The following is a 27,823-nucleotide window of genomic DNA, read 5'->3' on the forward strand; positions in this document are numbered from 1 at the left end:
ATATCTGCAGATACTGATAAGATTATCACAGTATATCACTATAGATGATATATTACCCAGCACTACAGGACTAGATAACATTGGTGGCACTTAAATAGCTTTGTTGCAAGTTTCTCAGGCTTTGTCAGGTGACCTGTCTCTTGAGGGGGTTAACTTATTCCTTCCTGTCTTGTCAAACAACTTCCTCAAATCAAGACGATTAGATCTTAGATATGGGACCACACTAGAATGCAGTGACATTCAGCAGTTTGTGTCCTATTCTTCTAAGGAGCTTCTGCCGCTGGTCTGCTCTTTGTGTCGTGTACGCAAGCTTTGTTTTAGTTTTTTTTAAAATTCTTTTAACATCAGTCTTGATCTGACACGCAGCTTATGGATTCCTCCTGTTTTGTTCCGCCCCTGTCTGCCTTTGGCACGCAAGCTCATTTGTTTTGACTCGAATGAAGATACACCTTTAACTGCTGTCCTCGGAGCAGTCATAACTGTCTTGTTCACGCAAGTCCTGTGAACAAAACGTCTGATTCTGGATCAGCAGCTAGTGCTTGGATTCCTGTGCGTGTGTGTGTGTGTGCTGTTCTTCTGTCAACCGGTGGCTTGTTTTCGGAGTTGGCACCGAGCGCAGGCCTCTGAGGGTTTGTGTGAGCCAGAATCCTCCTAATTGTAGGATTCTGTAGTGTGGCTGTCACCACATAAAGTGCCGGTGGTTTTGTAGCCTCTTGCACGGCCGCTTTCCTAAGCCACTGTTTTGTCTTGGAGGAAGTCAAAGTCTTTTATTCGTCATGTCACATGCACAGTATGTCAACAACATTTGTACACTGAAATGCTCAGGTAATTAGGCCCACTGTACAACACAAGTACCAACAGAAGACTGGAAAAGCGTCCTCGGTGTGGTTTGTGTGGCATTCTTCCATGCGCTACAACATGCTGCACTGTCTATCAAAAATCTAATACTAGATTTAATTAAGTAATTTTCTGAAATTTTCCATTGTTATTTTTCAGTTTACTAGCGAAGGTTTTGCCAAACATAAAATAGCTAATTACCTACAATATGTTTGTGTTCATCAAAGTGTCTTTCTTGATATGAAGGTTCTGCAGGTTGCACAGTTATTTTAGGAATGCACAATGATATCTGAATCTTATCAATATCAGCAGATATTTGCCTAAAAATATATCAGACAGATGTTTAGACTTGACCGATATTTCAAACTGATGACTTGCCTAATATACTCTGGAAAAGAGTATTTAGGCTAAGCAGGTTTGCCAAGCTAAAAAGTCAGTATTTTGTGTATTTTATTGCATTTATGCAGTTTACTGCATAGTAATACGTACTGCATTACTGCTTCCTTCAGGGTGGTTTGATCACCAGTCTCCTGCATACAGAGCCAGTGATTTAACCACTCTGCTAGAGAGCCAGTTACAAAGTGCGCACACACACATATAGCTCAAACTATATGAACTATTAGCTTGTTAAAATACTTAATTTGTCACCGGAATTGTGTGTAAAATCTGTAAATCATTAATAGCTACTGTTACAACAAACATGCATCACCAAAGGCAACTTTTTAATGAATTCAGTATTTCTTTATTTGTTTTTATAGGCCTGTGTAGAAAAGCTGGCCTTTTTCTAACAGCTTTACAAAGCAGTTGTGCTGTAAGAAGTTGGTATTTAATCACTTTTTTCCCCACTTAGCACATTATTAAATGAGGCTTTTTTAATGTTGTATTTTTTCATATTTGCCTTAAATGAGAGATTAGTTAGATTTCTCTTTAACTGGACAGATGCCATTTGTAATCCTAGTTTATCACTTCCCATATCGTCTTTGCTTTAACAGCTTTAACAAAAAACGTGTTATAAGACCATATTATGCACATCACAACAAAGGGATAAATTGCAAGAGCTTTGGTATTATTCCCAAAAGGGGTACTTCTGTTAGTTTGTCCTTCAGTGTTGCAGCTTTTGCAAAGAAAAATGGCTCAATTTAATCAGCTTTATGTTGAATAGGTGAAGTTTTGGCAAACTATCAAACAAAACCTGCTAATTTACTAAAACTGACAGTTTGTATACTTAAATTTCTTTCTCTCTCTTTCTTCCTGCAGGGAATCCAGTCTAGTTCGGACGAGAGTGGACGCAAACTCATCACGTTTCGCAATGACAGTAAGCTACTGCCAGTTTTTTTCCAGACACCCATCTCTAAACGTAATCGGTTCCCTTCGCTCTGCTTGAGGTATTCATCCTCCCATCGACTCCTTTGGTTTACATCAACCCCCTCCCCCTCTTCCCTCTGACTCTGGCCCGCCCCGAACTACTGAATGTGCCAAAAAGTCACATTTTTCGCCTGTAGCTAATCCTGATTTTTCCCAGCAGTCAGCCACCATTGTGCGCGACCGTGGACGGGAACGGCCGCGGCCTAAAAAGCAAATTCCTCTTTAGCATCACAATAGCGGCAGCGCTAAGAGAGCCGCGGGGCGTGAGCGACACAACCCACTGCTCCTCTTCCTCTACCTGCTGATCTGCAGCCCTGATAGCAGCCGCCCAACAGAAAATGGGGTCCCAGAAAGAAGGGAATAGGGGGGCTTAGTGGGGTGTCTCCTCGCATGGCTGCATATTTTCTTCCTCAGCTTGCCAAAGAATCTCACCAATCTCCTAGCAGGAAAACACTAAACGCAATGTCTTGTTCTGTTTTTTTGCTTTTCCCTTTTTTTTTTTTCACTTGCTTCCTTTTTTTCTTTTTACTCATAGACTGCTCTCTGAACACGAATCTGTGGGGGAAGCACGCCATCCATGAAGTGAACAACATCACCTTCACTCATTTGTCCTGCGATAACCAGGCAGCCGTGATAGTCCACTGGATGGCAAGTCCGCTCGGTAGGTCCTCTCTTGAGACATAACGTTTGCAAACATGGTTGCACGTTAACATGGAAGTATGTATATATAAAAGGCTCATGACTGGAGGATATGAAATATAAAAGAGATGGGATGTTTCTTATTTATGCAGTTTTCCCCTCACCTTGAATGTGGTCAATCAACCAAGATATGTTGGTGCCCAACAAGTAATGGAAACCTATGCTAATTATTTACCGTTTTGCTTAAACCCCAATTGTAGCCAGTCAATCAAGACATGTTTTTCAGGTGTCTGAAGTTTTCGTCCTTGGTTTGCGCTACAAGACTAATCTAGCTATCAAGTATCAAGATTAGCATTACTGCAGGCCTAAATGATCACATATTTGGCTCAGACTGCTTTGAGTAATCTCAAGTAGACTTACTAAAGTGGTTCTGTCATTGTCTGAGGCACTGTTATCTATAAAAACTATAAAGGAAAAAAGTCATATGGTCTGTCTTAGAGTGCTGAACAGTTTGGAAAAAAAATCTAATTGCAATTCAGTTATTCAGTAATTGCAGTTATTTTATGTAAATTAAGATCACAGCCTTTTTTCCCCTTCCCCCTGTTTTTATTTATTTATTTTTTTGGCCAGCAACACCAGCTTGAAGCTTGAATACTGAATATACTGTGCCGAACTGCCACTTAGTTTGGTTGTGTTGTCATGGGCACAAAATATGGTTGTTTGGTAGCTTCTGATTGGTCTAACTCCTCTACAGGCAGTTCAGCTGTTATTGGCTAAATTAGAATATATTAATGGATTTTAAATGTTGTTAATAATGTCGTCTATGAACAGGATTCATCTTTCAGCCTTAAAGCCACATGGCTAAAACAGTACTTTGCTTCAAAACACCTTAATAGATAATAATATGGCAGACATTACTTAACACAGACATTACTTAACACAGATGCAAGTGTGTGATGACTTAGGCACGAAGTTTGCACTATGATAATAGGCACACAAGCTTCCATTACTTGTTAGCTACGTTAGCCTCCTAGTTCTCGTGCAAAACTGTAGAAGCAATGTTGAGACACTAAACATGTCTTGGGTGATCAGCTATATTTGGGATAACAGGGAAACTGCAAATTGGATTTCATGTCAAACTTTTCCTTTAATATGAGGTTAATGGAGTAGGAAGGAGTCAAATGCCTGACGTTTGTCTCATTCACAAGTGCCGAAATAGAGAAGAGGCTCCAAACAGACTGTTCGGTCTTCGACTCTGAAACCCAAAACAAAGCAAATGCATTTTAAAGTGTCTGTGTGCAATATGGCTGACTGTGCACCGGGGTCATTTCTCTCTCTTCCTGACTGACGGACTGGGGGAGATGGAAGAGAGGGAACAGGAGAGCATTCGTCTTCAAAGAGAGTGCCAGGCCTGTCCTGATCAAAGGCTGCAGGTTTTTCCTCCCCCCCCCTCCCCCACCACATACACAAGCTTATTCTTCAGGCCTGACAGTCACACAAATCTGGCCAAGGAGGGGAAGGGATCTGCTCTTAGGAGCACTGTGATTTTCAGCCTTGGAGGAATGCGTGAGTGCGTGAGTGTGTGTTTAGAGGATGAGGGAGCCGGTGACGGGGGGGAAGGGGGGTGTCCCTGGCTTCCGTCTGTCGAGGCGCTATTGAACTTGGTAATGCGAGACTTTTGCCTGAGTAGCAGGACAATGTGCCCTGTTGTTTGCTGGAGGTTAATCCTTTTGACTGGGGCAGGACTCGACACAGCTCAGGTATATATTAAAGAAATTAAAGGGGGGCGAAGAGGCAGAGTTTAACCCTTAGAGGTGCAGAGTTGTTACGGTCATTTTTCTATACTATTTAAGTGTAATTATGTAACAGTTTATTAGCCAACGTAGTTATGCAGTGAAATACATTCACATCCGATTAACACTGCCAGGTTTGAGTCTGTCTAGTTTGATGTCAGCAAGTAATAAAAAGGGGTGAAAAGTTTAACCTTTAAATGTCCAAAGTTATTACTATTTTTTTGCAATATCATTGAAATGTAAGTTCACAAATGTTTGTAACATTATGTAATGCATTGTGTGCCTTTTATTACAGAGTATTACAAAAATTTAGGCAAAGGCAAAACCCCTGGTATACAGAATCAACGATAATAGTATTTTGCTCTACTATATAAATGTAATTACATTGTTTTTATATTTAGTTACATAATGAATTACATTTATCTTCAATTTACATGCTGTACCAACAGGTTTGAGTCTGCACATCTGACTTTCTGATTTGATGTCAAAAAAATGACAAAAATGAGGTTTAACCCTTACATGTCTGGAGTTGTTACTGTCATTTTGCCGTACTATATAAGTGTAATTATTTAGTTACATAATTTGATAGTTATGTATATGAATTACATTTGATTTGTACTCGTTATGTCTGCATTTGCTATATTATTAGTTTTAGTGTCAAGAAATGATATAAAAATGATAGCAAAAATTAAAAGTAAGCATTAAACATTAAACAAGCACTAAGACAATACACATAACAGTTACTACAACTACTAACAAGTATCTCTTCTTCTACCTATACAGCAAATTTTAGAATGGATTGAAAGCTTTTGATTGACTTTCTCTGCTTGTCTCAATGAGATGTAAGAAAGAAATAATTAAAACTAATTAAACTTAACTTGCATATATGTAACTCTAGAGTTTAAGAGGTTAAAAAAAAACAAGAAAAACATTGTGTAGCTCTTTTCTGCCACACAAAGCTCAAATGAAGCTCCTAGCAAAGACTGAAAAGATTCGAGAGCCTGAAAGAGAATCAGAAAGTCCAACCAGTCCAACAACTTCTTTCGCCTCCGGTGGCTTTTTGAGGCCGTGCGATGGCGTGGTGGAGGTGTGGAGTTACAGAAGAGCAGGGCTCTTTCAGCTCCGCTCCCTGCCGCGGTAATCGGAACCACACGGAATGTGTGTGTGCAGCCCCCCCCCACAGCACACCCACACCACCCCCACCAGCCTCTCTCCTCTCTTCCCCTCCACTGATAAGGCAGAAATGTAATTAAAAGGGAGGAAGGCTGGCACACGTTGAAGGGCATGGGAATGCTCCCTTGGCACGCACACTCTTGTCCTCTGTGTGTGTTAAAAGCCTTCTCTCCTCCTCTGGGGTGCCAATAAAAGAAGAAAAAAGGAAGGAGGAGAAGAAACAGGTTTGCACATTTTGTGCTTTGACCCCATGTTTTGAGAACTTTGTGATCTGTCCAGTTTGGGATACTAATAGGCAAGAGATTGTGTGACTTGTAACAATAGCTGAACCTTTCTTGATGCTATGTAAAACTATTTTTAAAAGGTTCTTTAAAGACCCATATACAACAGGTTCTCCATCAATGAGATGTCCTACTTCTACTACTACTACTACTGCTAATAATAATAAGTAATGTAGCACAATAATTTCACACCTTAAATAAAACATTTTCTGAAATGCAAAGACACACTGAAATTACCTTCAAACAGCCCATTTCAAATTTTTCTTTTATTTTTCTTCTTGAAGTTCCACATTTGGTATGGTTTTATGTACCAAAAGTGGTATTAAAAACAAATTTTTACATAACCAACCTCTCTTTATCCCTTAGAATTATTGCCTGCTTTTATTGCCTTTAAGACCGATGGGGAAAAAAACACACCTGGAGCTGAAACGCTCCTTAGAATCTGTGTGAATAAGGCTAACTTGCTATAGGTAGATACAAACAACCCCAAATCAGAAAAGTCAGTGTTAAAACTGAAAACAATGATTTGTAAATTATTTTTTGAAAACAATACAGCAGCACATTCTTTGATGTTTACCTCATGAATTTTCTTGTTTTTTTGTTTGTTTGTTTTTTTAAATAAACACTTTCAATTTTGATGCTTGCGACATATTTCCAGAAAAGTTGGGACAGTAAAGCATTCACCATTTTGTAACATTGCCATTTCTTTTACAACACTTTTAGGTTAGGGTTAGGGTTAGGATTGGTGACTGAAGACACCAAGTAATGAGGCGTTTCAGGTGTAAGTTTTGTCCCATTTTTCCTGCAAAGAGGTTTTAAGGTGTGCAATAGTGCAATTATTGTCGCATTTTGTGTTTGTAAAATGTGCCACACATTCTCTACTGGGGACAGGTTGGGACTGCAGGCAGGCCAGTCCAGCACCTGCACCCTCTTCTTCCACAGCCATGCCTTTGTAATGTGTGTGAAATGTGGTTTTGCATGGTCTTGTTGAAATAATACATGGTCATCCCTGGAAAAGAAGTCCTCTTGTTCCTCCAAAGTCTGTGTACTTACTGGCATTAATGGTGCAATCGTAGAAGTGTAAGTTCCATCCCATACCATGACAGACCATGGCTTTTGGATTTGTTGCTGGTAATAGTCTGGATGGTCTTTTTTGTCTTTGGTCCGGAGCACACGGCATTGATTTCTTCCAAAAAAGACCTGCAGTACTGGTTCATATGACCACTGTGTGATGGTCTATGCCAAATGCCTTTAAGCCCAGAGAAGTCAATGGCACTTCTGGACATGGTTAGCATAAGGTTTCCTTTTGGCACAGTAAAGTTTTAACTGGGATTTGTGGATATTACTACGTATTGTAGTGCTTTGACAAAGGTTTGCCAAAGTAATCCTGAGCCCATGTGGTTATGTTGCTGATAAATGAATGACGTTTCTATATGCAGTGCCATCTGAGGGGTCGGAGAGCACAGTTATTCAGTTTAGGCTGAACCTTGGCCTTTATGCACTGAATTCCTCTAGATTTCTTTTTTGTTTGTTTGTTTGTTTGTTTTTTTATGATGTTAAAATGTTGAACTAATGTTATGCACCATAGAGTCTAAGTATCCATATCTCTTTGTGTCCTTTGAGGAACATTGTTTTTAAATGTTTCAATAATTCACTCATGAATTTTTTGGCAAACTGGTATAAATAGGTAGATAGATGTAAATGATTTGGTTCTTATGGTATCAGAAACATCCATATTTTTTCCATATATAGACTATATGAACTGGGTGGGAAATGGTACGTTTTGAAACATTACTAATGTTTCTTAAAAGTACCTTTATTTTGGAAAGGTGAGAGACAAAGGCCTTTTAAATGCTAAAATAAAAACTATGAATTCAACATCTGTGCCGCAGAGATATTGGTGAATAAAGCCCCATGTCTGGATTTGAAGACTTTTGCTTTAAAGTTTAAAGCATTTAAACATTTTATGTTTAAACAACTTCTGTACTAAATAAAAGTGTTTCCTAGAACTGTACATACCAGCCAAGAACCATTTACTTCAAGTTCTGGAGTTAATGCAGTGCATTGTAGATCTCATTGTAGAACTCTTATCTGGTTAAAAGGCAATCAGTGATATAAACTCGTGAATCATGAAAATTAAGTAACATCTGATTTAAATTTCAGTTACCATTGAACTGCTTTCACACCTCAGTCCCATTTTGTGTTAAATGAAGGGATGAGCATCAGTTTTTGGAAACTAGTGAATGAAGTGTTTGTTGTCCCAAAACTGGAAAGATGGAAACTTTTTTTTATAGGGGTTGGAATCATCTGTTCATATCTGCCTCATTTTCCTCTCGAGACCAACAAGCTGGTATTAACCCTCCTGTTTGGCAAGAAAGAGATTGTTCCAAATATTTTTCTTTCATTTCATTCTGGTGAATCACTAAAGTGAACGTTGGTGAACCCAAAGTGCATGCAGTGGCGTTGTGCTACAGAGCTGTTCTTGCCATTCAGGTTGATGAAATGGGAGCTACCTAAGCAACATCGCCATTTCCATTTAATTATAATGCCCTGCCGGCTAACTGGAAATCACTGGTTTCCACTAGTGATGCTGGAATCACTAGTAATTTACGGATTTTCATGGTGACCAGTATGTGTTCATTCACACAGGCATTGAACATGTGAAGGGCTTTCGGGTTTACCTGGAGGACAAGAATCCAGAGGGGAAACAATGCCAGCACATGATCCTGAAGGACCCTCGCCAGCTGAATTTCTCTTTTAAGAATGTGGTAAGTAAATAGACAGTCAGGCTGAGAATGAAAACCGGTAGTGTCTGTCGTAATTGACCAGTTAAAATATGGCCACTAATTCTCATGTTTATCAAGCTATTTTGATTAGAATGAGTATGTGATGCCACCTCTATGATCATTCAACAGAAGGTGAGCTCACAGCCCTTTGTTGGTTTGGCCTTCGAGATGGACTACATGGTCAGGATCGTTCCTTTCCCCACCTTCATGAATGACAGCTTCTTCCCTCCTTCCTTCCTGCGCACCAACAGTAAGTGCCACTTCACTGCATTCCAGAGGTTAATGTTTTCCTCAGCAGAGTTTTGAGTTTATTTTCTTTTGTTAAAATTGTGACTCTGAAGCAAAATGTGGCCTACAGTGCGAAAATATAGCCTTCGACAAGACATAGACAGGAAAATCATATAACATCCAGTATTATAGTATTAAATAAGACAGAGATTTCAGTACACGGTCTCCAATCATAATAGAACAAGTGTTACAAACAGCCAAACTTACAACCTGTTGTTTTACCGTCTCTGTGGATAGGAGAAAGTAATGAATCATTTTTTTGGGCTTTTTCCCCCATTCTGTTGTGTTCTCACAGGCTGTGAAGTGCTTCTTGGCCCAGACAGCCTCGTCTGCAAACCATGTGAGTTGCTTAGACGGAAAATATAATAGTAAAATTCATTTATCTCAAATTGTTCCATGTATTTCAGGTGTCATATTGTGAAAAAATGCTATGAATTTCTCTTCTCCCTCTTTTTTCTGATAGTCTGGAAGCCCAAGATGCTCAACGTCTCCCAGCTTGGCTCAAATTTGCATGTTGTGTTCGACCATGCTCCTCCTACCTTCGGCTTCAACACCTACTACTTGTACTACAAGCTGCGGCAGGAGGGCCACTTCAAACTCAAACGCTGCAAACCGGTTAGCAAGATTCACTTTGTAATTTGCAAGTTTGATGAATAGCTCACCAAGAAATGCTAACATGGCTAACAGTAAAGGCTAAGGTGGGCCAATAAGTCTGTCCCATTGTAGTTCACTAAAGCCTTGGGTACAACTATGCGACTTTTGAAGTCCGTTTATTGAACAGTTTATAAAAATGTGATTGTCTCACACTATCCCACTGTTTTTATTGCAGATTTTTTTTGGGCAACTGAAATATTGGGGATCACATACTAAATTAACTACAACTTTTATTAACGATTGCACAAGATTGGCTTGAAGGCAAATTAATTAGGCCTTTGTTTCATTCACCACAGTGGAACCTGATGAAATAGAGTGGACAGACTTTAATTAGTGTCCTCCATGTGGCAGACTGGAGTTTGATTCCCTACCCAGGCAAGCACACCACCCTGTACCAGTAAGGGTCCTTGGGCAAGACTCTGTAACTTTAAGATACTGACTAATGTGGGGTCTTATCTCTGTACGAAAGCATCTGCCAAATGCTGTAGATGTAAATGTTACTCCACACTTCTGCATTAGTTACTAAGTTTTTTAACAGAAAAATCTTCTTAAGTCATTGAATACTTCAATATAACTAGTGTAGTTAGTTTTTTAATTCCTGCTGCCAAACAGTGCTTTTACTTACTTTATTATTGTCTTTAATGTAGTATGTCCAGTATGGAATGATGGTCATTAATATGCATTATCTGATTAACATGTTGATTTTTGATTGGCCTTTACACAGGTCTCATGTAAAAATACTGCAGTGGTAAGGAGAGTCAGACGCACTGATCATTGCTACTTTATGATTAGGACTTCATTACTGTGCAGCACCTTACCGCTTAGACATCAGAGAAGATTATATATAAGACCATATATCTGGTCAGTAAGCGGTCATTTGTTTAAAAAGGATTAGAAAAATATAAATAAACAATACATTGTGATTTGACGTGTTAGTGTTGTAGCTTAACCATTTCCAGATCGCTCCTCGATGAAGCCCATTGTTTACAGCTACCATCCAGTACCTAGTTTATCCAATCAGTCCTTGATTAAATTAAATCAGCTGTGCTGCTGGTGGAATTGAACAAATCCATTCAATGGCTGGAGTGCAGGCAGAAGTCAGGAACCAAACTTATTCTTCCAACTGTATTCTTCTAACCAACATATTAAAAACTTTTTTAATTGTTACATTTAACTATGTTTACTTATTACTGTTTATTTTTATTGATTGTGATGTTATATAATGTTTTACTGTATTTGTGTTTATTTCTATTTAATCTAACATTAAGTGGTGTTTTGACTGTCATAAATACACTTACTATCCAAATGACTACTTTTAGGCAGTTTTCCTGGGTGCATAGTGCCATATATGGATATAATTGTAAAATATAAAGTCCTAAAAGCTAATCCTAACTTTAAACTCAGTAACCAAAAAAGGATTTGCCTCTATGGCTTTATAGCTTTTTGTAAAACAGAACTTGACCAGGTCAGGACCTTCAGGTCTAGTCATGTCATGACATTGTAGGTTAACCCTGTTTTTCTCTTTGTTTTGTCTTGAAAATGTTCAAAAACAAACACATGCACACATGCATAGTGCATGGACATGCGAAGACATGGCAGGAGGTGGTAGGTGAGGGTAGATGCGAGTGAGATGTTCAGGGTTAATGCATTCAGCAGCGTGTAATGTTCTTCCCAGACACAGGGATAATATATAGACGTGTCGGGCGAGTCAGCCAGCAGCTCTGCTCCTCACAGGCTCGTTCTGGATACTCCTGCCACGGGGGAGACGTGTTCTCTCGCTTTCCACTCACTCGTCGTGATGGAAACGCACACCTAAAGAGTTGAGCGCTTTCCCAGCAGCACTTTGTTACTGAGAGACTGCGATGGGAACTGGAAATGAACTTTCTTTTACTCTTGGACTGCATTTCAGGCCAACTTTATTATTTAGTCCCTGCTTGTCTTTCTGGAAGTGGGGGGTTTCAGGGACCATAGGCTTGAACTGCAAAGAAATGTTTGTGCAGGAGTGATCAATATAGCAAAAATATTCACGCCACACGAGATGTATCACATTTAATATTTCTCATGTTTGTGAAAAGGTTGGAATAGACATAAATTCATGAGCAAAACAGTAGTGCTACATATAAAAGTATATTTTTAAGAAGAAATCAGGAGGAAAAATGTAATCATTGCTAAAAATACAATAATAAAATGTCATCATGGGCTGCCATCCATTTAGCTACTTGTTACTATGCAGCTTCTGCCGTTATATATTAGTTGTTGTTAGTGTTGTTGTTGTTGTTGTTGTTGTTGTTGTTGTTTACAGGCTCTCTGTAATTGGTGCACATTTGGAGTTTTTATTATCTACGCAGTTATTCAGTGTTTTAGAAGAATGGGAGAGTGCGGCACAACTCTTGTTTTTAGCTTAAAAAATTGAAAAATATGAGCAAAATTAAGGTTTTTGTACAAGCAACCTACACATCTCTAATACATAAACACCACCAAATGTCTACAAACAATTCAACAAAATGTGATGTGAGCGCAAATGTAAATATATAAAACTGTGATCAGTGAGAAGAAGCTGTGTCAAACGCTGATAATTTAAATTAACATCTGTGCTTAGAAATGGGCGTAATTGATTGTTTTGAATGTTAAACTACGGGCTTCTCTCTTTTGTCTACTTTGTGGGTCTTAGTTGTAACATTGTAACCTCACCGTTTGGAGGCTGTTATTAGCCTGACTAGCTGTCACTGCCACCAAGAGGCGGATTAAAATAATCCGTTATTAATCCTTTGGCTTTTACACACAACTCAGTCACTGAAAAACACTTACGATTAAAAAAGTTATTTTTGTGGGACAAAAACTTCAGAATAAATCTGGAGAAATGTGCCTGAATGCTGTTAAAATTCTCTGTGGTAATATGACAAATTCACATTGTACTGCAACCTGTTTGACTCCAGTTAAGATCCATGTTAAATTGTACACAGTGTTACTTTGTGCTCTGATCTCCCCATGATAGACTCAAAAAAGCATAATGTGACATTTTATCATGATAACACTTGCATATCATATTACCCACCCACATCACATACAGTGCAGGCTTCTGCGGTGTGTGACTAGCTTGTGGTGTATTACACTCAGACTGTTTTGTTTTGGCCAGAGAGAACTGTTTTGGCTGCGGCAGCAGTTTTGGTTATCTCTCTCTCTCCATCCATATCCTAATATGCCCTCACACATTCTCCCTTTCAAGCAATAAAAAAATGAGTCAGAGTCACTTTTGGAACTCTACCCTGCTGTACCACATCTGCTTTAACATACCACGCATTGTTGCACCAATAATGGGGTGAAATATGAGGTGGGCAAGGACACCGGTGGGGGGATTCCAGCCTTCTAACCATTGCTTTTAATCCTTTAAACATGTAGAATGCATTGAAATAGCAGCCTCTCTGCTAATTCCCAAACAACCCACAATCATCTCACATTGTTCTGCTGGCGTTTATCTTGATGGTTTACTTGATGTGATTAATAATTCCATGAAAGGAAAATAACGCACACAGATGTTTTTGTACACTTTAACTGAGAAGCTTAAGACATAAAAGTAGTGTTTAAAATATCTCTGTCCACTTTTTCGCAGGAGCTGAACGGTCCCAAAACTACATGCGTTCTGCAGGATGTCACTCCAGGAACGTATGCAATAGAGGTAAATAGTTTTTGCATGTGTTACAGCAAGATGAGCTCTTTGTGGCTGTCTCATTGGATTTGTCTGTTGCTTTTCCAATGTCTTTTGCTGCTTGTCAGGCCACAATTATAAATATGAATACACTGATAAGGACTTGCCTGGTTAAATTAAAGATTAAATAAAAATATAAAAATGTAAAGAAATGGTTAAAGGAGTTCTCCAAGGTCTTTCAAGGTCTGTTTGCCACATTTAGTTGATTACCGTAGGCTGTAACTTCGATGAATTTCCCTGTATTAGGGAAGGAACAAAAATGTGGTTCACTAAAGACTAAATTATAAAAGAAGCCAGTTAGAGCTTGAAATATTTGTCCTGACCTGTCAGAACCCAACTGTTTACATTAGTTTCGGTCAGGTTCAGGCAGCAGTTTTTACGAATTTATGTTGGGCTGGGGTTGGGTTCAAATTTCATGTTCTTTACTTTTCCACCTGACTTTATTCTTCCCTCTACTCCCTCATTAAGTTAAAAATATTTTTAACCTATCATCCTGGAGACACTCACTTATATTTAGAGAATTTAGCACTGAGGCCCACACTCGTGAAAAAATGGTTGAGCGAGAAATAGCTAAACGTTTCAGGAAAGTGCAGATCAACGAAAAGTATTTTGTTCAATGTGTTGTAACGTGTTCTCTGTAAGGTTATAGAGCTTACAGAGACTAAACAAGTGAAGGCTAACAACCTGCTATATCAGCACCACACAGCATGAGAACAGCACATTATGTAAAGTTTATCTAGGCTGTTTATGTTTGGGATGTTGTTCAAAAGCACTGCTTCACACATGCATTAATTGAAATGGGATTTAAACATAATTTGTCACAGCTGACTATTTTATTATAGCATATTATTTTACATTTTCATACATTTTATTAGTCTCAGATCTAATTATTGCTGAAGTTCATCCAGATCTATATTGTTAGGCTATACTCAAAACTTTAGGCAGTGGTGGGGCCACACCTCCAAAAATGATGGGGCAAAAAAAAACTGGCTAAGTGATAAAATGCAACTAGGCCACTGACTGACTCACTAACAGTGTTAGTGTTTTTGACCCTGCACTTCACCGGGTTCAGGCTCAGATATCAAACTTTGCTAGCTAACATCTCTGAACAACAGACTGTTTTCACACCCGTTTTATTTTCTAAAGTCTGCACCAGTTTGGGTTTTGTGATATTGTCTTTTTGTTTCAGTTGATTTTACTCAGCAAAGGCTAAAGTAGACTAAATTACACGTGCAGGTGTTTTGTTTATTGGTCAGATATTTTTCAGGGCTTCAAGTGCTCCGTTACTTTCACATTCACCATCCAGAAAACAGAAAAATAGAAAATGGAGATGTTTATCGTCTGTGTTTCACAATCTAAGCAATAATAATAAACCTTAGTTGATTTGTGGTTCTTTATGATTGGCTTACCAGTTTGAATTGAACTCAGTCAGGTCATTTGTTCAGCAAACCATGTGCCAAAATTAAACGCGCATGTATTCGATATTATTTTATTGCTCATCTGCTGATACGTAAACAATATGAGCGCCTGTAAAGAGTAAACAGGTTATGCAGACAGTACAATGCTGATGTATGAATTTTTCTTGTTTGGTGTGGAAACTGGCATAAAATGCGTTTCCACCTGTAGCATGCTGAAGCAAAGGTCAGTTAGAAGTTAACAGAGACCATAATTGGAGCGTTCACATGTTAAATCGGGCCAAACTAAAGAAAAACTTTGAGTTTGATTTGATTTTTTGCAATGTAAGCAATCTGAACTCAATCAAAAATTAGTGGGTCATCGCCCCAGTACTTTGAACAGTGGTGGGTCAAATGCCCACCTGCCACCAGTGGTTCTGGCAGCCCTGACATTAGTTGAGGATGAGTCAGTTCAGGTCAGAATTTAATGGGTGAGGGTCAGCTGCCGACTCAAAACTTGATTATGTGAGACGGGTCAGGTTGGGTTCGGACTCATAACACAATGCTCTGTGTCAAGGTGGATTCGGACAGAATATCGGATAGTGGATTCGGACATGTTGTTTTTGGGTTCTGACCAACATTTTAGGCCTGAGTAAAGCTCTAGAGCTAGTGAGCCGTTTCTGATACAAGTACTCTTTGGCTTCTGTAATAAATGTGTGCCGATTGGCTTCAGATGTGAATGTGCATTTAGTCAATGTGCTTTCTGTTCTTTTTAAAGTGCAAGGAAAATGTTGGAGTTTTCCTTTAAAAGTGGTGAATCTGAATCTGAATTTGTGAGACTACAGTATGGATAGTAGAGATATCTATTATAGAGAGTCACTGTCCTATTTTCTTTCTCTGTAGCTCCGTGATGACAACAATAACACCAGGAGACAGACTCAGTACCATGTGAGCCAAGGTAAGATGGCAAGGTCACAGAAAACTACACTGCACAGACTCTGTGTCGCCAAATTGTTATTGTGTCGGTAGAGCTGGGAGTAAAAATGGAAACAGATACTTTGAACTGGCAGCATACACCTGTCATAAGTTTAGGGACTCCTTTCTCTTTTTCTTTCTTTTGACATTCTCCCAGTAATGTACTGTTACTTTTCAGTGAAGTCAGAAAGATACTTGCAAAAGTTTTGCTACCATATAACACAACTATTAGCTAATCCTATGGGTATATTTTGTTTCAAGGGCTCATATCATAGCCAGACTCATTTTCCCCATCTTTCTTAAGTAAAGAGTTTGATGTAGTTGAAGTGTTTTAAATGTGCCATTAACTCCTCAGTCCTTACAGTCTGTATAAAGAAATTAAGCTGCAAATGTAGCCCCCCCATTAATATTGAAGTTATCAGAAGCATTTCAGCCTATGCTGCTTTTTGAACAAGGCACAATACAGCACAGCCAATTAGAATAGGTCATTTACATATCACTGTTGTCTGTTGTTTTTGACATAATTTGAAAATGCCTGTTGCCTTTTACATTGTATGTAAATTTCATGATGAATGGACTAAAAGAAATGACCGAAAATGACTTGGAAAAAAGTCTGGTTCCATTTACTTACATTAAAAGTAAAGTATGTTTTTTCCTTCTCTTGTAAAGTTACCATTTTGGAGATACAAGGTTTTCTTCCGACAACAGCGATATATTAGTTTTTAACAGCACAGTAACAAAAAACAGCTTGTTTAATTCTAAGTGATACAATGAGTTTGGAAGATGGTCATGTAAAAATGAATTGCAGCTGTTTTTGGTACATAAGCCCACATTAGCGTCGTAAGTGGACCTTGAGGAAAACAGTGAAATACAAGAAAAATTTAATGTTCATCAAAGTGCCCTTAGTGTGAAGAGCACACTTAGTTGTTTTCTTTTCCATATTATTGTTAAAAGCACATATTTTCGGTTAGGCATTATCACCTGGGTAATAATGGGAGTTCCTCCTCGCAAAGAGAAATGGCGAGGTCTAAACAACTTGCCATTTAATGTTAAATTATTTCAAGCTGACAAAAAAAAATGCTTATTTATGAAAAACATTTTGAACTAGGAGCTCCCCAAACTTTTGATGTACAGCATAATTTATAGTCAAACTCAATTACCGAAACTGTGAAATAATCATTCTTGCCCCCCTGAATGCCTAATGCTTGTACTTTTGCTCTGTTCCAGTGCACTCTCCATGGGCTGGCCCCATTCGTGCCATGGCCATCACCGTGCCTCTCGTCATTATGTCCGCATTCGCCACCCTCTTCACCGTCATGTGCCGCAAGAAACAGCAAGGTGCGTGTTCCCTCTCTCCTTATTTCCTCATTAGTCTGGATCTTATTACCCTTTAAAAACTTGCTTTTGTCCAGTGGCTGTAAGCCGAGCTGTGTAATCTCTCAGCACGGACAAGGATTAATGGCTCACGAAATCCAAGCGTTTGTACTCGCGCCGTTCTACTGTTGCCCTGCTCATGAGAGACAAAAGAAAACCCCTTGTAAGGCTCTTTGCGTGCATTGAATCTTGAGGAAGTGAAATAATTAACACGTGCATGTTTGTGTTGCGTAACCACCAATTGTGCTGTCATGGTCAAGGAGGCTGACGGCACGTTCAGGTTTCTGAGGTTTAAAGTTCAGGAGTGTAAGACTGAGCCTGCAGTCTATTTAGTCTTGTGTCACCTCGAAGAAAAAATATCTGCTGCTATAAAACATATAGGTGACGTTAGACCTTTGTTTTTATAGTCAGTCCATGTTGAACTTTCATCATATGGTAATAATAAATGTACTGGAATCTTCTGAGATCCTTTTTCTTTTTCTTGCCGCTAACTACAAATCTTTCCTGAGCCTGGTTCGACTCTCTTCTCTGATCTTCTCAAATCTCTCCACAGAGAACATCTACTCCCACCTGGACGAAGAAAGTTCAGAGTCGTCGTCCCACACAACGTCTCTGAGCGCAGAGAGGCCCTGGCCCAGGCCCAAAGTCTTCATCTGCTACTCCTCCAAAGACTGCCCCAAACACCTCGCCGTCATTCAGAGCTTTGCCTTCTTCCTGAAGGACTTCTGTGGCTGTGAGGTAGGCTACGGTCTGTTCTCTGACCAGCTTAGGACCACTGAAGGCCTACCAAGAAATACAGCTGACGAAATGTTGCTTGAAAATTTCATGTTAGGACTCGGACACATCAAGCTGACTGAGGCAGGGACAGGGAAGGAGGGGTGCTGAGGGGGCTGCAGTACTGCCAGATTTCAGGATTGTTTTACTTTAGTGGAAAATGACAAAAGAACAGCTCTTTAAAATATTTTGAGCATAGAAAAGACCTATATGTGCTCTTTGTAGGGTGGAATTCGTATTTTAAATTTGTTTTATATTTAGATATTTAAAATTTCAAGTGGCCATGCACTGTTTATGTTACCGCTGCATTTTAGAGTGAAGTGAATCGCTTCCCTCGCCAACGGTTGGCAGCTTTGGATGTGTAACTTGTGCCTGTCACTTTGGGCGTGTTGCTAAAACTCAAGCAGGAGTTGTAGGCTAGTATGGTTTTAAAAGCTTTTCAAACAACGTAGTTACTTTCCTCTCTCATCCATTTTTTTTTTTAACCAATTATTTTCCAAATAGATATGCAAGTGTAGCATGAATATGGGTGTGACACAAATGGTCTCCCGCATCTGATTGGCTGATGCTTAGCTCATTTGCATAAAGCAGATCTGCAGAAGGCGGATACAGTAGGGTGAGCGTCAGCTGTGGTTGCTGTGTCGGTTATCTGTGTACAGAAGTATCTTGTTGTCTCAGAACAATTAAAATAAAAAAGGAAAGAGAGCATGACATCACGTCACTGTGTTTATCATCTATATGCTGCTAAAAATTTCAGCACTGCAACTTAAAACACCTTCACATGTTCCTGCCATCAGGCTGTTGGTGAGTACTGGTGGCTGACCATCACCTGTCCCAGAATTGTGGCTCGTCAGTATTGTTTTGGCCAGTTAAGCATGGCAGGGAGTTGCGAATTAGCACAAAATGAAGACATGAAAGAGAACAAAGCAAGAAAGCAGCACTCTTAAGACGGCACACACATTTTTCAACGCCAGTGCAAGTTTCAATATTACATTCCCAGCTAGAAAATATTTAATATTGTTAGGTATAAATACAAATGCACAAAAGTTCTGAAGGTGCTCTGATAATCACACACTCATTTCATGACCTTTGTACTTTTTCCCATATATTTAAACACAAGCCCCAACCGTTCTTTAATTGTTGAATATAAAACGATTGTTAACTTTCACCCTCTAGGTTTAGTTTAAACATGGACATTTGAAGCTTGTAAGACCTTTAAATAGTATGTTCTTTACTTGTATGTTGCAGTTTTACAGACTGCCAGCTCATGCTATAAAGAAATATCCCCTTTCACACAGACACATTAAGTACATGCGTTTCAGCCATTGGCTGTAGTCTTTGCAATGTGTTCAAGGGCAAAAGAGATGAGAGGGAGTGGTGAGCTGATGGAAGGCTATCATCAGTCTGCCTTATTTGGCATTAGCTTTGTGTGTGACACTAAAACACAAGCAGGAGTTGTAGACTTGTATTGTTTTAACAACCTTTTCAAGCAGTATACTTATCTAACTCTGCCCTAATGCACAGGACTCAGACACTGAGAATGAGTTGGAAGTGATATAGGAATAATGTGTGCACGCTGCCACCTGCTGGTTGCTAGTAGGGGTGGAAAGAAAACCTTTTACCTCGTAGTCTTATTTTGTGGAGACATGCATAAGCTTAAGCCTAAACTACAAAATTTTTAATTGTATTAAACCTTTAAACCATTAGTACTTTGATTGTAGACACTTGCTCATGCAGTGTATCTTCTGAAATCAGGGGTAATAATTGGTAGTTTGTCCTCCTTCATTGCACTCTTTTGGGAAGGCTTTAGATGTTGAAGCATTGCTGTGAGGATTTCATTGCCGTCCAGAAGAACATTAGTATTATCAGATATTGATATTGGATGATTAGTTTTGGACCACAAACGCCACTTCAACTCATTCCAAAGGTATTGGATGGAGCTCCATCACACCAGAGGGTGTAGTTCCCCTGCTCCACACCCCAGTGCTTGGGGGCTTTATGCTCCTCTAGCCAGTGCTTGGGTAAAGTCTCCTTAGGTTCATGTGTGGCTGCTCCAGAGTGTCCCATTCTATTTGCAGTGGCTTTCTGTGGAGACTGTACAAGCTGGGTGCACCCTAAAGTAGCTGAATTCACTCTTTATAAGAGATGTCTGGATAACTAACATCGTTGAAGGTTAGCATGGAATTGATCATAATAGTTTTTGAACCGCTTAACAATTAATATTTAAAGCTTTGATGCCTGAAACATACAAAGAAATAAATGCACTAAATAAAAAATAAATGGTTTTCGATGTTAAACTTAGAAGCCCCTAAAAATCTGCCTTACAGGTCATGGTATCTTGAAAAACTATTACATTTATGAAGTAACTTTTAAGTTTTGAATGTAGGTCAGATCCAGAGTGCATCCTAATTAATCCTGTTATTTTTTTGTGTAGGTGGTCCTGGATCTTTGGGAGCATTTGCAGATCTGCAAGGAAGGTCAGATAGCCTGGCTGAGCCGCCGCATCGACGAGGCTCACTTTCTCATCACCGTCTGCTCCAAAGGCCTCAAGTACTTTGTGGAGAAAAGGCATCGCAAAGGCAAAGCCACCTCGAAGGAGAATAACAGGGAACCTAACCTTAACCCTAGTCCTGGAGATGTAAGCAGCAGGGACCTGTTTGTGGTGGCTACAGCCATGATCGCGGAGAAGCTGCATGAGGCGCGCCGAAATTCGTCTGACCTCTCCCGCTTTCTGGCTGTTTACTTCGACTACTCGCGCGACAGTGACGTGCCTGCCTCGCTGGTCCTGGCGCCTAAGTTCAAGCTGATGGAGCAGCTGCCGCAGCTGTTGGCGCAGCTACACTCACGGCACCTCGGCCAGCTGCCCAGCGTCAGCAAACGCAACTACTTCCGCAGCAGGTCAGGACGCTCGCTCTATGTGGCCATCTGCAACATGCACCAGCAGGTGGCGCAGGAGCCTGACTGGTTCGAGCGGCAGCTGAAGCCACCACCACCCCTGCCTGACACCAGCAAGCAAGAGAAGCTTGAGAAGCTCGACTCTGGGCTTGTGCTCAATGAAGTGGTGCTAAAGCGACCCTCAGAAAGTGAGTGCCCCATCAGGAGCAACGGCCCTCATCCTATCTGCAGTGCCCAAGTTGGGGGCCTTCTCGATCTCAGGCCTGCCGTCGAGTTCAGCACAGGCTGAAATCGGAGAAAGTTCAGCATCGTCATCATCCAGCCAGGAGGCAGGTGTTTCACCACAGCCTTATCTCATGGATGGCTCCGCGAGCCCCCCAGAAATGCCCAGAGACTCTGGGATCTATGACTCCTCTGTTCCCTCTTCAGAGCTGTCCATCCCACTGATGGAGGGGCTTTCCCCAGACCAGGCCGACTCGTCCTCCTTAGCGGACAGCGTGTCATCTTCTTCTGGGCTAGGTGAGGCTTCGTTTGTCACAAATCTTGCTTTTATTTGAAAGAATGTTTCAGTCAAAATGTTTCAATATCTAGTGACTTTGCTTGACGAACTAGAATTGGCAACAATTTATTTGAAGGCTTCCTACATTGGGACTTCATAACACATGCATAATATTGAATAATATATCTCTAAAGCAATAATTGAGATTTATGTACAGTAATTTATGTACAGTAATCTTATGTCATCTTGCAATTACTGGCATTAGCTGTTAATAAATACTTAAGTATTGCTTCATAAATGCATGTTTCAGTGCTTATCTGTATGTAATAAAGCATCTATGTAGCTCAAATAAAGTATTATTATAAAATTACCTGGTTTTTAAAGCTGTGCAGTGCACCTTTGTCTATTTTTTTGGATGACTACCACATAAGCAAGTATATTTAAGATTACGTAACAGTTTGCTACATATTGAGGTCAGTATGTGATGATTTAGATATGCGGTTTGCACAGTGCTAATTGGTGGGATATAAGCTTTCATTACTGTCTGAACATGCATCAGCCTTTATGCTCATTCAGCTCAAATCACCAACAAGTTTCACATCAAACTCAGAAACTTTGCGTGACTGGAAATAATTTACATTGATTTGCTTGTATTTGCTGCGGTCACTGCTTTACAGTGATAGTTCACCAAAAATCTGTTTCTCCCTTTACAGTTCCTTTCCTTACTTACTTCATATTTATCCTCTTACCCAAAATGTAGTCACTCAGCCAAGACATGTATAGTGTGATGGTAGCATCTTCACAGAAAAGTATGGTTAATATTTAGGCTTCAAGTCGACTGCTTGTACTGTTTTTAAGCTATTGACATACTTTTGTCTGTTTGTGTATATCATATGTCATACAGTGTCAGAAACTACATAGGCAAGTCTATTTTGTATGTGACTTTAACGGCTCTATTCAGTTTGATGCAAGTGTGTAATGACTTGGCCGTGTAGGTTGCACGTTGCTAATTGGTAGAGTAAAAGCCTCCGTTACATGTTAGCTACATTAGCCTTGTAGCCAATGCAGAACTAACCCAAGCATGTCTTGGGAAAACTGTGTAACTTTAACTTGATTTGCCAAACAATCATTTCAATATTAAGCAAATCAGTTTAGACACTCACCAGAGCCAGAAACCACAATTCACTCCAGTCCTCTGTGCTTTCAGGTGATGAGGAGCCCCCTGCTGTCAGCTCGCTACACTGCACCATCCCCACCATCTGCAAGGCCGAGCTTCATCACCATGCAGAGCAGAGTGAAGAACTCATAGAAGCTGCCTCCCCCTAGTGGCCTTTACCCGGACATGCATCGCCACTTTACTGCCCTTCATTTCCTTTCGACTCAAGTCGCCGAGATGCCCCCTCATATAGCATCCCGAAATGAAGAAGCTCACAGTTTCCTACGCAGGAAGATGTGGAGACTTTGAGACGTTTATGACTTTTCCTGGACACGTGACTGCTGAGAAAAGGATGCTGCAAGGGGAAGCTATTTAACCAAAGTGGCTGCACAGTTTTTAAGTGCAGCCTTCTTTTGTAGTGTTAGCACTAAGCATTACAACAGTTAGCATAGCACAAAAAAACGATTTTATCCAATCCATCCATTAACCAATTACTGTTTACCACTTCATCAAATGGACTAGTCTCTTGCATTGTACTGTATATGGGTTTACGGTACCAGGAACGTGTTGTGAGAACCATATTTTGTTGAATGTGGGAATCGTCGATCCTTTTAAAAACGTTATTTCGGTTTTATTTATTGGTTTGTAATAACTTTTATTAACGTTGGTTCATAGACATTTATTTTTCTGCCCAACTTTGTATAATTAAATGCCAAGCACATTCCAGTATTGTGCAAAAATGCATCTGATTTTTAGCACATTTTTACACCAACATCTTACCGAGAACTCCTTTCAAGAGCATCAGATCTTGCAGATTGAATTTCAAAGCAATGAATTAGAATTAACACATGAATTGAATATGCAGACATTTCTCTGCTATAAAGGGAAGAGCAGGAAATAATTGACAGTTTTGTCAATTTGCTGAAAATCTTTCTATTGTTTTGTGTTTTGTACAGTTTTTTTAATATTAGAAGTGATTTCTACATTATACATGAACTTTGTACTGTTTTATAGTACTCTAATGTAGGATCTATGTGATAATAAAACTAAAATGTCTATGAGGACTGGGTATGTTTGCTCATTATGGTTATTAAAGGGGAATTCTTATCTGCATAATAAAATCGTTAATATGTAAACAAAGTCATTCAGAGTGGTTTGATGCAAAATGCGTCATTCTAGAGGAACTTATCAAGCCGGAGTTGTTGACATTGTTGGTGATAGGAACCAGACGTCCGAAGGTTTCATTGTCTCTAAAAGCTCCCTCACAAAATGATTATAAAGGTTGCCTAATGCCCGATGTTCACTGTTCGCTTTGGATAGTAAATAAAATGGCTATATATTGTAGACATTGCGACCCCTGGTTCCTATCACCACCACTGTAAAGAAATCAGCATGGGTAAGTTTCTCTACAGTGAACCATTTCACATCAAACCACTGAGTGCATTTGTTTACATCCCAATGTCTGAATTATGAAATTTTGAAAAAAAAAGTTTTCACTTAGTTTCTTTCTTCTAAACAAGAGAGGAAATGTGGATTTTTAAACAAAACTGAGTCTGCGAATAAGAAACTTGTGATCAGTGTAGCTCTGCTCTTGCCTACAGCAGAGAACTTGCTTTAGGGACCTTCTTGAGCACTGATTTCTAAATGATGAGGCTTGTATTTTCATCTGCTTCCACTGGATGGAGGCAGAGATTCATTTTTGGAGGAGACCACTGATCCACTGAGTATTACACGGTTCATTAGGGCAAACAAGGTCAGACAGAGCAGTTACTACAGACACAACTAGTGAGAAGTGCTAATAACCAACTGATATAGATGAACAAAACATTCATCTAGGTGCAGTGCATAAGTTTTACATTGCAGTGCATAATTTATTTAATCAAAAAACAACATAATTTCTCGTGGTTATGTTTAACGAAAGTTACAATAAATGACCAAAGGCACTACATTGGATAGCTGTATTAGCCTCCAGGGCAGTGTTATAGTGTGAGTTCACTCAGGTGTGGAGTAAACCATGTGAGCGTTACACTGATCATTAACCTCGCGGTTAAAGAGAACAATGACGTGGTGATCTCGTCATAAGACACTTTATTAGAGGGGCGTGGCTTATAGACCTTTAAGGCTCCATCAAAGCAGAGTGACTCATAACCCATTATACTGTAAGGGCGGGGCTTATAGAGCCTCCCACTCTACAGAGACGGGGATCTACGGGGGCGTGGTTTAGATCTGGTTTGGATATACTACTACAACGTGGGCGGGACTTAAAAACCTTTATTCTGTAGGGGCGGGGCCTCACGCTCCGCTTCCACGACTGGGCGTGGCTTGCACATCTGTCACCGCCCCCAGTGTAGGCTGTGTGGATAATGCCGTGCACGCGCGTATGACAACACTGAGGAGAAGGAAACAAAAATACTCTCTAAAAGGCTACAATTAAATGAAAGGATAACGACTGAAATAACTTCAGTTTTTATATGAAAAACGCTACAGCCGCTTTGTTTTGTTTGTTTTCCGGACTCTGTGAAGCCGGTGGGCTGACTGCGCTGACATTTTCCCTCAGTTTCCTCTCTTATGTATAGTTGAGTTGAGTTGGAAATCCTGTTTTGAGCATTTTTCTGCTTGAGCTGTAAAGGCGACAGTCCTGGTTCCATGCAAACGGGTGTTGGAGGTAATGAAGTGTCCGGGTAAGAGAAAAAAATCTTATTTTTCTGAAAATAAAATGCTCAGAAAACGACGACTTGCTTGTTCACTCGTTGATTCTGATTAACAGTCACTCAACCCCCAACCACCACTGTGGAAAGGAAACAAGGGGACAGGTATCATTGTAACGGCTAGGCTACATTTCACATCAGCCACTCCGAGTATCTTTAGTATCTTTATCTCTTGGTGGCCAAGAAAGTAGGCTTCCTGTCTCTTGTTACACCAAAAACAACCACCTGATATTTGGGTGTTAACTGGTGGTGCCATGTGTAGCCAATCTGAGAAAATAAGAGGCAGAGTGTGAGGAACATCTCGAACAACATGTAAGTCGTGTTCATATATTTTTATGATTCCAATTAAATGTCTTCACTTGAGTATTATTTTATCCTAGACTCGTGGATTTTCTTACTCAGTGTTCACTTACGTACTTCAGCTGACTTTTCCCGTTCACTCAGTTCTATGTACTTAAAGGGAAATTCCACCAAATTTTTCTAAATTTCTCCAAAGGTCAGTGTAGGCCTGGGCAAAGTAATGCCTCTAAAAGCTACATAACAAAAGTTTTTACAGTCAATGGTTATGAATTTGCTGCCTGATGCATAAGACATTGTTACATGATACGTTTGAGATAACAGTTTGGGCTGAGGTAAAGTCCATTAATGGTCATTAAAGTAGTTTCTGGATTTATCACTATTTTACCATCATCAACATTACATATAAAAACTCAGAAGACTCATGTAGGTTCACTGGTGGGTTTGCATAGTAAATAAAATGGCTGTATTTGTGTTTTAGACATGGCGACCTCTGGTTTCTATCACCACCACTGTAAAGAAATCTGTCTCTAAATTTCTCTACTAACATCGAACCACTCTAAATGACACTGTTTACATCTCAATGATTGAATTACTCATACATTTTGAAAAATCAGTGGAATTCCCACTTAAGTACAATTATAGTACAGTCTGAATATTTTTCTGTGCCTGTGCTGAAGCATATTTGTGAGGAATCTACTTTCTACAATATTTCCATTTTATTCCTAATTTATTTTTGTGTTTAATTTCACTCTGTTCTGCTGGTTCAGCACCTGGACTTCCTTGCTGTTTGTCTCACCCCTGAGCTTTGTTGTTTAATTTTAGACTTAAAGGAAAGAATAGAACATAAACTTCTGTTTCTGGGCTGTTGGATGCTGGATGTACTAAGAAGTTCCACTGCAGAACTATAGGGAACTAGCACATCAGGAATATTTGGACATGATATTTTTTATTTATTTATTTATTTTTGTGGTCACCTTTACTTCTGCTGAGGTTATTATTTCATTACAAGTACAGTAGCCTCTATTTTAGAGGGTTATTTGATACTGATATGTGTTTTCAGACACTGACATAATGTACTCAGGTAGCAGTGACATTATGTCAAGGTTTAAAGTTGGTCTTTTCTTATAGAGAATGTGGTCTCGTTTGGCCCGCAGATCCAGACGTTGCTGTTCTTACGCATGCACAGCGCTGTTATTTACAGGTCAGATGTTTGGGCTTTCGGTCTTGGCCTTTGCAGGGGCAAACATAGCATGCTCCTGTGGAATGCTGTCTCTGTGTGAACTGGTTATTGAGGAGACCTTGCTCACTAGGGACAGAAAGACCTCTGATGTTCCACCATAATCTTTAAAAGCTCTGCTAATTGTAGGCTTTGACGCCGATATGGCTCTGGTTTCTTGACCCTGTGTGTTTTTGTTTCGGGCTGCTGCAACACTTTAAGGATTTTCACTGTGTCCTCTATGATTAGGTTGCATCTGCGATGGTTTTGCATAGCAGCTGTAACCACAGATACAAAATGAAATGACACTCCCTTATATTTAGATACGACAGCAGATGTCTCAGTGCCCTGCTTGAGTTCAAAAGGCACATTTATGTCTGTAGATATGAGCCTGTAAGCTTTGAGGACAGATGAGGGATCTGGGACGTCTGTAGGGGCCGGTTCTTCACCTGTTTCCTTATCAGCAGGTGCTGCCGCCCAGCCTGTACACCCACATAGCAGCAAAACTCCTGACTGTACAATGTCTTACAGCAGTATCCCCCCCCAACCCTTCACATTGTAGTTGCCTCAAATTGTGTACCTCTGTAGAGTGCTAGCCATGTTTAGTGTAAGAAGCGTGATCAAGCCAAAGTAGTGTGGCTCATACAAAAATCAAGTGTATCCAAATTTCCTCTTACTCCAAATGTAGGCAGACAAGAGATGTTTTTTGTCTGGAGGTTGCTTCTTGCTGTATGCACTGGTGTTACAAACTAACTTATATACCAGTTTAGCTCACAGCACATATATTATCTACAATGACTTCAAGATGGCTGCTACTACATACTTTTGTCATTCTGTATAGCTAACAGTATGTCATATAGGTAGGGTTGCCACCCCAGCCCTGTAAAATTCCTGGAAACTTGATCAATAACTGATTTTTTTATTCAGTGGACAGACATCTTAGCTCACAATGTGATACAGAACCTTATCATTTCATTTATCGTGTTGTAGTGCTTCCAAATACCTTAATT

At 39.8% G+C, this 27,823-nt stretch overlaps 2 protein-coding genes across 3 annotated transcripts in view; both read left to right on the forward strand.

The window, feature by feature from the left end:
* The window catches only part of il17rd (interleukin 17 receptor D), a 45,782-nt gene extending 22,132 nt beyond the window's left edge, over window positions 1–23,650 (forward strand). The window contains 13 exon segments of the mRNA XM_036559222.1: window positions 2,095–2,152; window positions 2,738–2,863; window positions 8,738–8,856; window positions 9,004–9,124; window positions 9,458–9,502; window positions 9,626–9,777; window positions 13,427–13,492; window positions 15,820–15,874; window positions 17,119–17,229; window positions 17,819–18,003; window positions 20,474–21,145; window positions 21,147–21,453; window positions 22,641–23,650. Coding sequence (XP_036415115.1) covers window positions 2,095–2,152; window positions 2,738–2,863; window positions 8,738–8,856; window positions 9,004–9,124; window positions 9,458–9,502; window positions 9,626–9,777; window positions 13,427–13,492; window positions 15,820–15,874; window positions 17,119–17,229; window positions 17,819–18,003; window positions 20,474–21,145; window positions 21,147–21,453; window positions 22,641–22,759 — 2,136 coding nt within the window. The 3' untranslated portion in view covers window positions 22,760–23,650.
* A 1,302-nt stretch (window positions 23,651–24,952) lies between these two features.
* arhgef3 (Rho guanine nucleotide exchange factor (GEF) 3) overlaps window positions 24,953–27,823 on the forward strand; it is a 124,004-nt gene continuing 121,133 nt past the window's right edge. For both annotated transcript variants that reach the window (XM_036559224.1, XM_036559225.1), the window contains exon 1: window positions 24,953–25,270. In XM_036559224.1, coding sequence (XP_036415117.1) covers window positions 25,236–25,270 — 35 coding nt within the window. In that variant the 5' untranslated portion in view covers window positions 24,953–25,235. The remainder of the gene's footprint in view (window positions 25,271–27,823) is intronic.

This window comes from Colossoma macropomum, unplaced genomic scaffold, assembly GCF_904425465.1.
Source record: "Colossoma macropomum unplaced genomic scaffold, Colossoma_macropomum, whole genome shotgun sequence".
Lineage (NCBI taxonomy): Eukaryota > Metazoa > Chordata > Actinopteri > Characiformes > Serrasalmidae > Colossoma > Colossoma macropomum.